Source organism: Alosa sapidissima, chromosome 22 (assembly GCF_018492685.1).
Source record: "Alosa sapidissima isolate fAloSap1 chromosome 22, fAloSap1.pri, whole genome shotgun sequence".
Classification (NCBI taxonomy): Eukaryota; Metazoa; Chordata; class Actinopteri; order Clupeiformes; family Clupeidae; genus Alosa; species Alosa sapidissima.
The window spans coordinates 25,482,234-25,498,076 of NC_055978.1; the positions used below are offsets into that span (position 1 = coordinate 25,482,234).

General features: G+C 42.4%; 1 protein-coding gene across 6 annotated transcripts; it reads left to right on the forward strand.

Annotated features, from left to right (window-relative positions):
* The first annotated feature begins 1,011 nt into the window (after positions 1–1,011).
* ints13 (integrator complex subunit 13) lies at positions 1,012–11,871 on the forward strand. 6 transcript variants are annotated; one of them, XM_042077967.1, is made up of 19 exons: positions 1,018–1,086; positions 1,165–1,325; positions 2,011–2,259; positions 2,646–2,720; positions 2,827–3,029; positions 3,130–3,210; positions 3,490–3,580; positions 3,832–3,960; positions 5,932–6,016; positions 6,177–6,269; positions 6,352–6,366; positions 6,857–6,946; positions 7,068–7,246; positions 7,565–7,732; positions 8,473–8,627; positions 8,950–9,174; positions 10,395–10,525; positions 10,623–10,758; positions 10,954–11,871. In XM_042077967.1, exons 3-19 carry the CDS (start codon positions 2,035–2,037, stop codon positions 10,988–10,990), a joined length of 2,118 nt encoding a protein of 705 aa, XP_041933901.1. In that variant the 5' UTR covers positions 1,018–1,086; positions 1,165–1,325; positions 2,011–2,034; the 3' UTR covers positions 10,991–11,871. The 6 variants fall into 6 exon arrangements, with proteins under 6 accessions (XP_041933899.1, XP_041933903.1, XP_041933900.1 ...); XM_042077968.1 differs by having other exon boundaries at positions 1,039–1,057; XM_042077965.1 differs by having other exon boundaries at positions 1,012–1,325; positions 1,987–2,259.
* Positions 11,872–15,843: the final 3,972 nt, after the last annotated feature.

Here is a 15,843-nt window from a genome sequence, read left to right on the forward strand (position 1 = left end):
AGCAAAGAGAACTACATTTTCCATGGACGTTGCAATTTAGTATGCTTGGTTATGTTATCATTGCAGAGGCTTTAGCCTACAATTTTTATCCACAGTGGCGGAATCGGCAAGAAATCCTTTGAAGTCCAACTAGGCCTATCTGTCTGTCTATCTATCTTTAAAGGGCCTAATTTAATTTATTTCATTTTAACTTTGTAATACACGTTGCCTATCAATGTTATAATAGCACATTAAGTTAACACATTCAGTTGTGCATTTAGCCAACATGTTTATTCCGTTATATGTCTATAGTTTTGGAAACGCTGCAAAACTTAATTCTTGCATTGCCAAACCATACGCCATAATGGCCCATGGTAATTATTGCTAATAATGGTAAAAATAACGATACACAATATGCATTATTATTATTATTATTATTAGTAGTAGTAGTAGTATTAGTATTATTATTAGTATTATAATAATAATAATAATAATAATAATAATAATAATAATGTTATTGTCACTAGCTATCCTAAGATGCCATTATATATTTTAAAATTGCTGCTGTATTTTAGGGCGCCTGTTAAGATCTGGCTAGGAACAACAAATGGAAACTATAGCACTTGTAGCTAACTCCGGCTTGTTTACAGCAAGTAACTTGTCTGTTGATTAATGAGCATTGTCCCTAATAAATAAACAACAACACATTTTTTTTTGCAAAAACAGACAGGTAAATTTTCATACATAATTTATAATTGTGAATTTCAAAAGATATAAACTGAAGTTAGGTTGTTTAGATTTATTGTGGTTAGTCGTGTCTGTTTATAAAATCTGTCAATGTTAAGTAAATAGCCTAATCCTTATTACTTCTTTATTGCAACAATTGTTGCTGCTGCAGCTGTTTGTGTAGGTTAGGTGTTGTCGCAGGTAATGGCAGGCTATTTCACAATCCAAAGCTCCTTGGCAAAGTAGCCCAATGTATTTGGCCATTTGTTTACGTACGGCGCTATTTTAGTGATGGACACATGTTCCAACAAAGACATCCTCCGTCAGAATCCACCCCAGTGTGGTAAGAAAAGTGAGTGAGTTAGCTAGCTAGCCATTAAGGTAGGAATCTGCGTTGAACGCAACACTCAAATGCACCCATCTTTTTGACCTTTTCTCAGAGAAAACACTTTTGTGCAGGTCAAACAACTGAAAACTGCAAAATAAAAACGGCACGAACTTGTTTCCAACGATCGATGGAAATGTCTAACATTGCTAGCTAGCCCATTGGCTGGTTAGCTGAAGCTAACCGAGGTACATGAAGCATCTTTCCCTGCATCAGAATTTAGTGCGAAGATCAGGTACAGTAGCGAGTTGCTTGCATCGTGTAATTAAATAGTTCTTTAACAAGATTTGTGTAATCCTTATAGCGATCATTATATTTTGATAACGTAATATTGAGAGGTAATTTTGCTAACGCTTGTGTATGTGCGAGCAAATTCTCATTAGTTTACCGTGCGGCGGACACGTTAACGTTAGTTTATGTACTTGACCCCGGCTACTAGCATTAGCAAGATTTTTATTAACTTTGATGTGTAGCTGGTATGGGTAGATGAAACAGTGCAACAATCATCTATATCAGAGTCTGTGTGGTGTAAAAGTAGGTTACTTATCTTTCTTATCTTACCATATTCTTAATTACGTGCAAAGTACTCTGTAAAGCTTACGTTACTTAAAATGTTATATGAAATCAGCTTTCTAATGAGCTAGCTAGCTTATAAGTGACACCTTGCACAAAGTAGTTCCAATCAGCCTGAGAGACATCTAATGAGAGACTCTTTCTTCCTGTAGTTTTCTAGACTCACCTATTATTAAGATATTGACTTAAAGTCTGTAGAGGGATTATTTGTATCAGTTTTTCAAGGTCCTGAGCCATACTTTGCCTGTATTTCTTTTTCTTCTGAGCTGTCAATCACAAAGTCCATGACAGGGCCTCATAACAAGCAAATGACACTCCCACAGCACATCTTCTCCCTTCTTGCTTAGACTACAAGCTGCAGGGGTGCCAGGATGAAGATGTTCTCAGTCTCCCACAAGACAGTGTTTGTGGTGGACCACTGCCCTTACATGGCAGAGTCCAGCAGGCAGCAGGTGGAGTGTGACATCCTGACCAAGAGCCGAGGCCAGGGTGTGATCCCCCTGGCCCCTATCTCCAAATCCCTGTGGACCTGTGCTGTGGAGTGTTCCATGGAATACTGTCGGATTCTCTATGATGTTTATCCCGCTGGGAAGCTGGTGAGTTTTTCATTTTTTGTTGTCTTTAGATTGCCATTGCCATTTAGATTAGATTGTTCATTGAAAGTGGGAAATGGTTCTCTGTTGTCTGTTTCATTTTTAACAAACTAACGTTTGACTGATGTGAAAAAATGTCAGTGTTTAGTCCACACACTGAAGATGGTTAGTTTACCATCATGGAGAAGAAACTGAAGCATATATTTTAGTTTAAGGAGGTAAACTGAGAGAATGTAGAGGTAGTTTCCTTGAAAAATTACACAAACTGATCTACAATAATCAAAATAGTTGTCGATTAATTTAATAGTTTACCAAAAATCTATTAATTGTTGCACTCTTACTATCTCCCGTTGCTGACATAGTTGTTACTGTCATTCCATATTTTGCAGGTGAACTATATTGTGAGTGACTCTGAATTTCACAGTCTAAACACCTGGAGACAAGAGGAGCAGAGCACTCACGAGGTAAACACTGAACAGAAATCCGAGGGCAGATGACTTAGTTAGCCATTTTAGGAGTTCAGTGCTAGCTACCAGTGTTCTGTTAGTAATGCAATTTCCTCTGTTGTAGCTGATGTCTGCACTGGCAGCTGTAGGGCCACCTAACCCTCAGGAGGACCCAGAGTGTTGCAGCATCCTTCATGGCCTGGTAGCTGCAGTGGAGTCCTTGTGCAGCATCACAGAGTACCAGCATGAGTCACGGACGACTCTCATGGAAACAGCTGAAAGGGTGGCCAACAGAGGTCGCATTATATGCCTGACCAATGCCAAGAGGTCAGCGATGTGCCATCATTACGTGGCAACTTTATACTGTGAAAAAACCTTTCTCTCCCTAATCTTTGCAATGCTCTTACTTGTGTCTTTTTTATCTTAGTGATACACATGTGCGGATGCTGGAGGACTGTGTGCAGGAGACCATACAGGAGCAGAACAAGCTGGCAGCTGGATCTGACAGGTCAGTTCGGGAGGCTTGTGGTTGGTGCAGTTTATTTATTACGATGATCACCGCAGAGCATTTTCTCCTACCTTTTACTGATTGATTGATTGATTGATTGATTGATTTGTTTATTTAAGTGTCAAACACCATGGTGCCCAGCCCTCATGGGCTTATTAGACACTGCAGTAATAATTTCACAATTTTCTCCTACCTTTTAAGTACTTTTTCGTAGCGATGTGACGACCACTAGTAATAAATGAAGATGCTATAGAGTGCTGTGTTATGTGTCTCCCTCAGACTGATGCCCATCCAACAGTGCGAGCTGGTGTTAGTCCATGTGTACCCTCAAGGAGATGACACCTTAGTCTCAGACCGGTCAAAAAAGGAGGTAGGTCTAGCAATTATACCAGGTCTATGAGCTGTCTCAAAAAAACCTGGCCATGGAGTGGCAGAGATTATCTCATATAAACTGCATATTACCATGGGCACAGTTTTTCAGGATGCCTTACCGGATGTTTTACTGGCTGTCCACCACGGAGAGTGTAAACACTTTTGGGAAAACATTTGCGTGCTTGCCAGGGTGTAGTGAGACAAGGTGTCATTTCTGGAGGCGCTTCACACTCGTCTCTGTACCTGCAGATCTCGTCGGTGTTGATCAGTGAGGTGCACAGTGTGCGGGCCGGGCGGCACCTGGCCTCCAAACTCAACATGCTTGTCCAGCACCACTTTGACCTCGCCTCCACCACCATCACCAACATCCCCATGAAGGTACCACTTTTTCCTCCTCCTCCTCCCTCTGCATGACACTCAAGCTATTCTTGATCAGGCCCCAAATGCCTTTCTGCTCACCTCACCTCAGTTTCAATTGCATTTACAAACTCTCTGTAATGCATTAAAACTCTCACCTCATTAGGTTGGACATGAGTTCACGGCTTGTTACTGTCAGACGTTCTGTTGTGTGACCTCTCTTTTCTCATGCACTTTGAATTCAGTTTAATTTGACTCATTTTGTTGCCTTCATTGTTAGTCATTGTGTATGTGTGTGTGTATGTAAGTGTGTGTGTGTGTGTGTGTGTGTGTGTGCGCGCGCGTGTGCGACGTGTGTCACATGTTGTGCTGACTCTGAAACGGCTGCTGTTTTCATGCACTATTTTCTGTTTTGCTAGCCCACATTAAATGTTTGTGAGCAGGTCAGTACTCTTAAACACAGAATGACAGGTCTCCCTCCAGGCTGTATGCTTTGACTGTTGTGTTCATCCATCAGGCACTAATTGCCATCATTGGTTGTGGCAAATCTTTAGCCTGCCTCAGCATTCTGCCACAGCTTCCTGTTGATTCTTTAAGAGGTCAATGGTAGACACGTGTCTCAGAGCCCATACAGTTGGACTATTAGTGGTCCTAGTGTCTGTGTTATAAAGAAACACTGCCTGGTAGGTCTATAATATCAGCTATTTGAATGCCTTACAGTTGCCAAACGCTAATGCTCTTTGTTGTCTAATGCAACACAAAGAAATCCGTAAAAAGATACCAGTAATATAAAAGATAGTCCATTAGTATATTTCTAACTTGTGACGTTACTACACACTGAAACCTTTGTTGTTATCAATTGTCTTGTTAAAATGAAAGGGTGCTCCAAAAAAATATACCCTGATCAGGGTATCATAGTTCAGATATTTTCCTATGAACAAGCACTGTGGGGATTGAAATGAGCCTGAGACATAACTCTTTGAAACACCAGTCAAGCATTTGTCAGAATGTTTGAGTTTAGAAGTGTACATATACTTCCTAATCAGTGTGATGATGCTGAGCTGGATGAAACTTCACATGCCTCTTAGTCACCACCATGTCCCATTAAGACCCCCCCCCTCCACCCCCCCAATGTTTCTTGTACCTCTTCAGTACCTTCCCTATTTGAGATGGTTGGTCACAACCTCACTTGTAGTGTCTTGCAGTGGTCTGATCGTTTGTGCAGTGTTGATTAGTGGTGAATACCCCTTTGTTCTCCCTCAGACATCTCTATCTATCTCATCATCTTTATTTCTGAGCCGAGTTATTGAATCACACATTAAACTGAACTTCAGGAATGTAAACTCTGCAAACAGGGTTTTACATATCCCCAAACAGTTGGTGTTAACATGAATAATGAAATGAACCAGGAACTTTAGCCGAGAGTTGGTTACCTTTTTTAAATGTATTATCAGCTTAAGAAAGCTGCTGTAGATGTTGTTGATTATGCACAGCAAACTGGTAGCATTGGAAGCACTGGTTTATAATGCAAATATTACACTAAGTTCTCTGGCCCAATAGGTTTCAGGCCTTTACTTGTACCAAAATATCCTCATTTGGGAACTGCCTTACTAACCCAAAGTACATGCTGTTGCATCAGCAGTAGTGTGACAGTCTTAGGCCTTGTGATTCCACAGACCTCAGTAGTCTGTTAGCGGTCAACTCTCTGCCTGTCCAGTGTCCACCCCTCTCCTTCCGTATTGTGCATTTCCTTTATGTCTCAGAGTGTCCCAAGTTGGTCACAACTGGCCTCTCTCACCGATCTCTATATCATCCAGGCGTCCCCCAGCATATGCTGTCGAGGCCGCCACATTGCTGTATAGATCGGTGAAGAGTGCCCCTTTTGTGCCACTGGAGCTCAGACAAACATGAAAGCAGCAGTGCCTTGCCACACAGAGTGCAAGTGGGAATAGCACGGCAGATGTTGTTTGATTTGTTTTGGTCGCTGTGCAGGAGGAGCAGCATGCCAACACGTCCGCCAACTACGACGTGGAGCTTCTGCACCATCGGGACGCTCACATAGAGTTCATCAAAAGTGGTAAGCCACATTCGGCACACTTCTTTTTTTTTGTTTTTTTTACCTTTTTTAACGGCAGTTTACCAGTAAAGGTGCCCCAGAGAGAGGTAGTGGTACTGCCCTTGCAGTCATACGCAGAGCTGTGTAGCGTAATGGCAAATCTCCGTTTGCTATTCAACAGGAGACCTCCACATGGCAGGAAGCACCAGCCGTGACAGCGGGCTCAAGGAGACTGTCACTCTAAAATGGTGCACGCCCCGTACCAACAGCGTAGGTGAGTACCAGCACTCTACAGTGTTCATCAAGTTCACTTTGGGTGAACTTTTCCCTGAGGATTAATCTTTGATTTCTGATAGGGATGGACAATAACGGTACGACATCGGTATCGGCAGATATGAACATTTCTGCAGATATTCCTGCCAGATGAATCAGCAAGACTATATCGACACAACCTATTTGGGTTTCAGAGGAAGCATCATACAAATCTGTTCAAATAGGATGAGATCTACATTTCTAGTTGAAAATGTCATCTATATGCATATTTTACGTACATGTATACTTAATGTTACAATGATTACTTTATTTTTCATGAGGGAATGTCCACTTTTGTTAAAGTTTACAATCAGGGTAGAATGAATGACAGTGAATAAATTAATTTTCCCTTTATATGTAACACCAAGGCCATCACAGTAATAGAAATTGGAGAGACCCTTAAAGGAAATAAAAAAGATTTGTATATATTGGCATCAGCAATTGGCCAAAATGAGTTACAAATGTTGGTATATTGAATATTAGCAGAAATCCAATATTGTGCATCCCTAAGTCCTGATGTAATCCTCCGCCATTGTTTGTTTTTTGCAGAATTGCATTACTGTACGGGCGCCTTTCGGATGTCACCTGTGGATGTGAACAGTCGTCCCTCATCCTGCTTAACTAACTTCCTCCTGAATGGTCAGTCTCCATTCTGAACACCACGAAATCTAAACCTCTCAGAGAGAAACGGGGCAGAACAGGACAAGCATATTTACTAACCACAGCCATGCTGTGTCTCGTCATCCTCCACTTTTTTCAGGTCGCTCTGTGCTTCTCGAGCAGCCCCGCAAGTCAGGGTCAAAGGTCATCAGCCACATGCTGAGCAGCCATGGTGGCGAGATCTTCCTACATGTGCTCAACAGCACGCGCTCCACGCTGGAGGACCCGCCATCCATCAGCGAGGGCTGTGGCGGCCGTGTCACGGATTACCGCATCACGGTGAGCCTCACCTCCACCAGCTCTCAATGATGAGACCACTGGGAGGAAATGTGCTCGTTCATACTGTACAAAGTCAGAGTGGGCTTTTGTCTTGAACAATGTCTTGAACAATACACAGACTCTGGGGTTGGGATTGTCTTTGAGGTAACTGAAGTGAGTTCCAGTCTGACATTTAACTTGCACTGATATCCACTCATGTGAAAGAGGGCTCTGGGTGTCTTGTGTTGCCACTCCATTTGCTCTGCTTAAAAGCCATTTCCTTGTTTACTGCGTCAGTGTTTGGAGTTGTCACTGTAATGAATGTCTGCTGATTTACAGGACTTTGGGGAGTTCATGAGGGAAAACCGCCTGACTCCCTTCCCAGAATCCTCGAGCAGGGACAGTGCGGGGAAGACCCCGTCGGAGAGAGCCAAAGCCCAGTTGGAGCGGCACACGCGGTACTGGCCCATGATCATCTCCCAGACCACCATCTTCAACATGCAGGCCGTGAGTGACCATCATTTTGTCTTAGAGCGCTGGTAGCATTGTTGTGGCAACGGTCCTTGAAATATGAAAAAAAAAAATGGTACAAAAATTGTTTCCTTAAATATATTTCCTTCATTTTTATCAGCGTTGTCATCTACAATGATACTACACCATTTTACATTTAAGATGTAGATACTGTAATTGTTTCATGTGGACCAATATGTGGTAACCTATGTCACATAAGGTCCTTTTGTACTGTAGGGACTTTTTCAGTTCCTTTTTTTTGCACATTCGGACAGCATGGAACTGGGGATTATTGAGTTCCTCTGACTACAGTCCCTCTCTTTGAGCACCTACCTTGGGGTAGGGTCTTTTCCCTGTGCATAGGAACCATGACTGATGTACATGTCAACTTGGCCAAGGCAGCAGAAGTGCCATTTTTAAAAAATCTCTGTAAGAATAATTCAGCTTCTGTTGAAAATGTGCGTAACATAAAAACTCCACAAGAAGGTTGCAGAGGCATTTATTACTTCATGTTCACAGGCTACTAACGTGTGTTAAGTCATCTCAGAGTTCCTACTGTGTGCAAATGCAAACAGACAAAAAAGCCCAAGGAACTGTGGAGTTCTAGGAGTAGCCTCTCCAGTTAGTATGTAATAGGACTGTGTTCTTAGAACTGTTGTGTCTGAATGCGCCTATTAACTGAAGCTGTGTTAGGTTTGTGTAGCAAGTGCTGATTAGCTGTTCTGTATGCCATGCAGGTGGTCCCCTTGGCTAACCTCATTGTGAAAGAGTCATTGACAGAGGAGGATGTGCTCACTTGCCAAAAGACTGTCTACAATCTAGTGGACATGGAAAGAAAGAATGACCCATTGCCCATTTCTACAGTAGGCTCCCGTGGCAAAGGGCCGAAGAGGTAAGTGTCTGTGGTCATATTTATTTCCTGGACTCAAAAGGCACCATCATTGTATTTGCATAAAGACGCATTTCAATTAGATTTAATAATAGAATTTAATTCAAGTTTTAAATGTCAACAGATATTTTTGGAGGACCTGGCAGTTGTACAGACAGGCGCGCGCGCACACACACGCTCAGCTTTATTTCCAGAATTTGTCCTTTTGGCACATCCTCTTCTAATTAAGACTGTTAACACCTGCTGCTTTGTTTGGTTTGGCATTAGCATAGCGCTCGATTACCATTACAGTGGCGGACTGACAGACAAACACTGTTGCCTGCAGGGATGAGCAGTACCGCATCATGTGGAACGAGCTGGAGACGTTGGTTAAGACCCACGTGAACACCAGCGAGCGGCACCAGCGCGTCCTCGAGTGCATCAGCGCCTGCCGCAGCAAGCCCGCCGAGGAGGAGGACCGGAAGAAGCGAGGGAGGAAGAGAGAGGACAAGGAGGACAAAGCTGAGAAGAACGGCAAGGATGAGGAGAAGTCATGGCAGGACTCGGATAGGTGTGTTACATAGCAGGGTATTTCAATGTTGTCCAGACAGTGTTGTTGACTACTATTGCTAATGTTTCCCACGGTGTGGAAAATGTGTGGTGGGGTTGTGGGGAACGACTAATGAACTGTTATCATAACTTTTTCACAAAACACTCACTTTATTGACAGGAGCTGGGTTATCAGCAGATCCTTCTTTTAATTAGTTCACTAATTAACGTTTTACTTAGCGGAGCTACAATTGGCCTTTACTGTATGCATACTTATTATGCGGCTCTTCACAATGCAAGTAGAACGCTCCATTGACTTGAATGGGATTTCCCAAAGTTCTACCGGTCATTATTTTTGCCTAAGGACCTCTACAATGCAAGTAGAACGCTCCATTGACTTGAATGGGATTTCCTAAAGTTCTACCGGTCATTATTTTCGCCTAAGGACCTCTAAATAATGACCGCTGTCAATGGCAACGGACTTTCATTCAAAAGTGAAGGCAGACGGTTGATCAGCTGAGTTCTAAAGAACGTTTGATTCAAGTTCAGCGTGTGTTGCGAACTATTTGTTTCTCAGCAAAAGCCATAACGAAATGGTAAATAATAAATGTAAAGAGACATCATGGAGTTTATTTTTTCGTTTTGGCAAGTAGCCGTATAATAAGCGGGATAATGTATAGATAGGCGGTCAGTATTGGAAAAATAAGTCCCTTCAGGGCGAAGCAAGACCCGGTCCGGTTCGCCCTGTCGGGACTTATTTTCCCAATGATGACCGGCGTTCTATACATTATCCCTTACTTGTATGCAGCAGATGCTTTATGCAAAGCACCAGCACCAGTATGTTTTTCCAGTGTCTACGATCCTTGGGCAAAATGGAAGAGAAAAAGAAGTCTTCCACAAGGGCATTATTTTCATGCCTGATTCAGTGTGGAGTGTAGCCGTTCACTTTTCCCAGTCAATTGAATTTGTAATAAGCTCATATGAATTCATGCAGGATTCGCATTTACCAGCCTATGTCATTCTTCAGAATAAATTGCCATGCTAGCCCTTGAACCGTGTATTATACTCACCTGTCCTTGTTTTATTGGGCTGTTTGTTTCCCTCACTCATGTTAACATATCAGTTATGATCGCACTCGATGCCCCAGAGGTTAAATAGCTGGATTTGGAGAGACTTTTCGTTTAACACAGGATGGCCTTTGTGTTCCCTGTTGTAATAACTGGTGTGTTTATTTTTTTCCAGACTGAAGTGGGCACAAGACAAAGAGGATCAGACAGAGTCAGAAATCATCAAGGACTCTCCTGACTCCCCAGAGCCACTCAACAAGAAGCCGCGCCTTACAGAGGAGGTGCAGGTGCCGGAGAAATCAAAAGGTAGAGCTAATGATATTTTTCCTGCTTGCCACTGATACAATAAAAAAAACCTTGTGGACATATATTTAATTTTCTCGTCTTGTCCTGTATCGATTAGGTCCTGTCTCGCTACTTTCTATGTGGACCAGTAGGATCACAACGGCTAACTCCAGGAAGCACCAAGAGTTTGCTGGGAGAATCACCTCAGTCAACAATAAGGCTGAGTTGTACCAGAATCTTAAGGATGAGAATGGGTTAGTGTCTTCCCTACACATTCCATTCACCTTGTCCGTGCTTATTAATAGAAAAGAAACATACCTTACTTGGTGCATACCTGTTGGCAACATTTTCTTGAGAATTTGTTTAACTATAATTTTTGACAAGGTTATCTGTCTGACAATCTCAACAAATTTTGTCTCCTCACTGGGTATTATGATTTGCCTCCTCAGAATGGATACACATGAGAATGGCAAAGCCACTAGATGATGTGCAGGAGCTCATGAGCGGAAGTCTCACCACATCTTCAACACCACTTGAGGAAGGATGTCGCTGCTCTAAAGGATGTGATGTCACGACGAGCCCTCACATTAGCGTGATGTCTGACAGGCTGGTACCCCTACGTGCTTCACAAAGACTTTTCTATACAGGGGAAATGGCAGCGGTCTTAGGACAAGGCATTTGTTTTTGTCTTATTTGTGTTTTTTAACCCATGTGTTTGTAAAATCCTAAAGATTTTTGGGAAAGAATAAACATAATTGCGCATTTGTTCATTTTATCTTCACATCTCCCCCGAGAGGAATGAGCCTCTTTTGAACATGAAATGTTTGAAATGTTTCATTCTTAAAATTATAATTTGAACCTTTCATTCCAACACATGGAGGAATAACAATGGTAACTGTATCTCTGTATAAGTATATTGAACCAAATAATGTAACAAATCCAGTCTGTATCATGCTGTGAAAAGGCACAATCCACACAAAAATATGCCCACATTTATATTAAATTACTACATTTCAAATGTCTTTCAGTGCCCTCATCAAAATATGTACATCATCTGCAGCAAATGCCCCTGTGTAAACTAAACAAGTCACCTTGTAACAAACCTTTTTATATCTAATGAGATGTGTCAATTTCATAACAAGCAACAATGGAATGCGTTAACATTTAGTAAGTGGTGAAATGTATCAAACCATTGTTAGAAGTTTTATACATCAACTTACTGCAAAGGAAATTTGGAGGCTAGGAACCAAAGGGTCTTATTATACTACCTCTGTTAGTTCTAACTCTGTAAATTGCCTGAGATAAATAAGTTTGGCTTCAGCTTGTTTGCAGTTTGTACTTTTTACATTAAAACTTTATACATTTTACATACATGCTTTATGCTGAGCCTCAAAAAATGAAGTGCATTGCAAATTCCTATATTCACATTTCAGAGCCTAGTGTGGTGGAAACTGATAATGTGGAGGAAATTGATAAGATGTTTTTTTGATGAGATGTTTTGCCATGTGTGTCTATACTTCGACCTTCACAATACGTTTCAGATTTATCCTGGGCTGTAGTAAGATTGAGCCACAGCTTCAGGGGTGGTGGGGCCATCTCGTGTTGGAACTGTGGAGGGCTCCTTGGCTGCAAGGCCTTCACATCCAAAGGGTATGGAGCCATAAAACCGTCTGAAGGCCAAAGGGTTGTCCTCTGTGCCCAGAAGTGGTCCTTACAAAATCGTAACAGAGCCCATACCAGGATGATCAATAGCAGCAAGCAGCAGACCACCAGCAGTGCTGTCAAAACACTAGCCACCCAGTAATATCTGTCTGGTGGTAGGGTCTTTGTGGTGGTTGGAGGGGCAGGTGTTTGAGTCAATGTTTTTGTAGAGGTGTCAGGAGAACTTTTTGGATCAGGTAAGGTAACTTGGAGGCATTTTCCCCTATAGATTACCTGACCTATTTTGTGAATGGGGAATTCTGGAAGCATCGCTGTGTTAAAAGAAGGATTCACCTGTCCATCAATTGTGCTCATGGCTGCCCACATACTTTGAATCTGGCTCTCTGGGCACAGACTGTCAGACTTGTAGCTTTCCTGACACAAAGTGAAGTTGTACCAGGAAACAACTGTGGATCCGGGCTCCAGGGACAAGAGGGCAAGGTGATTCCCACTGGGATCGCTGAAAAACTCCGACAGCTTCTTCAGTAGGAGCTCCACCTTGTTCCGCTGAAGGAGTAGAGAGTAAAGGCTGCGCTTGGTAAGCAAGCTAAAGCTATAGCATGGCTCGACGGAGGAACGACCGAGTTCCAGTGTGATCGGTAGTTGCGTGGACAGGCCATACCGGTCAGTGGCAACCAACACCAGATGCTGGGGAGAGAACTTCAGGTCTACTTCCAGGGGTAGACCATGCAGTTTCACTCCGGTCAGTGATAACCAAGACTGCTCAGGTGGAGGAGGTCCATTGATAAACAGAAGCTGCAGAGAGAGAGATCCTGCTCCACCATCCTCTGGGTCCTGGAAGGTTCCGGATGGTATTGTGAAATGGAATGGGAATCCAATGATGGCCTGGAGAATAGGAAGATGTTCCATCACTCTTGGAGGATTGTTAGTTAGTCCTGCAAACATGTAGAGAGTGTCAACATTAAGTTTACCCTAAAAACAGCACATCATCACAATCATCTCAGTATCCTACACACAACTGGGATTCATCTTACCAAAGAAAACTGTGGATGAAGCTGTCGGCTGAATAGATGACCTTTGCTCTACTGAAAGGTCAGGACTCCATGACAACTTTGAGGTGAGAGCACAATCCTTTGGCTCTCTAGATGTTGCTATTGCACTCAGAGAAGAGAGGTGTGGGGTGTAGGGCAGATGGACGCCTGAGGTGTGTATTGTATAGATAGATCCATCCCAGAAGACACCTTCAGAATAGGTTCCACTGAGTGACGCTGGTTTCATAGTCATAACAGTGGTAGAACTGAACGTTTTTGATATTTCCAAAAGCTCACTGGTGGCAGAAAATTGAGTAGTTATCCATTCAGTATTTATCGTGCTTTGCATGTCATGGTTACTGCTTTGTGTAGAAAGTTGGGTTTCTTGAATAGAAACCTTTGAAATGTGCTGACTTGTGAGGTATGTCACAGTTTCCTTTTGAGTACTGAAGGCCTTTTCTGAAGTCTTTTGTGTCCTGTGAATACTTTGGCCTATACCATGGGTGGCTGAGGTGAGATAGCAAGGCTGGTGGGACTTCAGATTGTTCATCCACAGAGGGGATAGTTCTACAGGACCCTGAGGTTCTGAGGGATCCAAGTTTTCCTGCATACTTGTGCCTTCTATACCCACTGATTGTGGTGGCATTTGGTCAGCTGAAAAAACAGAATCCGCTATTGAGGGTATTGAAATGCTCTGGATCACATCTTCATTTACAGTGAGAGAAGGTGTTTTTGTTTCAAAGCTTAATGCTGTCATTGTTCTTCCTAAATCAAAAGTAGCTGTGATCTCTGTTTCTAAAGTTCCTGATGCCTCAGAAAGGAGAGTGGTTGAGAAGACCCAAGCAGACTCCAAGAAGCCCATGGTTAATGTCAGACTGTTAGGTGGGGTCTGCTTGGGAAAGTTCATGTTTGAAAAGGTCAGTGAAGTTTGAAGGACTGGATTGAAAACTGTTGAGACCATATCTAAAGTAGATTTGATAGAGAGGAAAATAGATTCCTGAGTTACATCTGTGGACTTTCCTGATCTTGATCCTTGCTTAGCCTCTAGAGGCTTGGTCACTGATTGCCCCAGTGATTGCGTCAGCTCAAACAGCACACTCAAATTTTCCACAGCAAATGGTGACTGCAAATATTCAAAAGTGCTATATGTGGTTGATGTTGGTTTTATTTCATGAAAGAGTGTCTTCAATGTCAGTCTATTCTCTTCACTGACACTAAAGGATTCTGAAAGAGAGAAGAGGGGGAATGAAAAGTCTCATCATGGTGTAATGTTTCGAAAACAAAATGAATGGTTTTTGAAAATGAATTACACTATACGCACTCCATATGACATAATACAATTTTTCACATACCTGCTGTATCTGATGCTTGATACAAAGACACTCTAGCCTGTGACTGTCCCATCCAAACTGTAGATAACACTTCTCCCATTGGCTTTTCAGACAAGTGCGAAGAACTTGAAATAATAGTTTGTGTTTCAGTAAATACTAAAATTGGCATGGTGGTTGGTAGCTCTATGAAAGATGCTGACTGATATTTTTGAGCCTGGTTTAACACAGAATAATGAATATGGGGTGTCAGTGATTTTGTTGAAATAGGAGTTGTAGAAACCCCAGTAGTTTCTCCCTGGCTTGTGAAGACCGCAGATGAGTCGATATAGGGAGGGTAAGTCATCAATAATAATGAAGGATGAATAAAATGATGGCTGATCTCCGAGTGCATATGAGAAAAAATCAACGGAGAGTCAGTTGGGATTGTATGGAGAACAGATGTGGATTCCTTTGGTTCATCTTTAGTGCTAAAAGAAGTCAGCGATATTACAGTAGTTGGTGTATACATTATTGTAATCTTTTGATTGTAATCCTCAAGGCTTGCACTCTGCAAGGCTTTCCTGTCCAAGTCTCTACTTGACAAATCAGAGCTTTTCATATACTGGCTTGTCTGCTCCTCCGAAATCATGGGTTCCCATCCAAACACTGAAGATTCAATGTACAGAGGATGCTGAGATGGCTCCAGAACAGACCAGGAATCATTGAACGGTATCCATGGAGATGCATTTTGAGTCTGTGATGCCTTTCCATCTGAAGAGCTATCCACTGAACTCATAAAATTCGCTCTTCCCACATCCACAGTGCCTATAGCTGTTGTGGCAACAAACCCTTTTTCTGAGGAGGTCAGAAGTTCCTGGTCGATAATCTCATTGTCAGGACTCAGGTCTGACCTAGGGACTTCAGTGCTGGTAAAGCGTGTCTCAGGATCTATAAGAAATGCCTTGTTGGAATGGAATTGTGCTGTTAGAAAAGGAGTGGATGCAATCAAGGGAGTAGTCCTTAAACTGGACCACTGAGGTTGCACAGGTTTTGACTCCTTGAGTTTCACATTTGTTTTCGAAATGTACATTTCTGACAGTTCTACAGCCGTCTGTACCTGAGCTACGTTGTAGGTCCCAGAAGAGGCTAATGACTCGGAAATCATAGAAGCGTGATGAGTTTTGAAAATAGTGCTCCCCCCAAATGAGTGACCTGGTTCAAGTATGTGAGTAGAGTCGGTGGGAGACAAAGAATTTGTTGATGTTAAAGAGTGTATAGGTGTGTGTTTGACTTTAAGACAAGGCTTGAGAGTTGGTTGAGAAATTAGGTCTTGGTT

Bases quoted from the DNA above. Each gene is read 5' to 3' on its own strand.
- ints13 (XM_042077965.1), top strand. From the start codon at position 2,035: ATGAAGATGTTCTCAGTCTCCCACAAGACAGTGTTTGTGGTGGACCAC. The intron at 3,211-3,489 runs GTCAGTTCGGGA...TGTCTCCCTCAG, and splicing joins CTGGCAGCTGGATCTGACAG to ACTGATGCCCATCCAACAGT. The intron at 6,017-6,176 runs GTAAGCCACATT...GCTATTCAACAG, and splicing joins CATAGAGTTCATCAAAAGTG to GAGACCTCCACATGGCAGGA.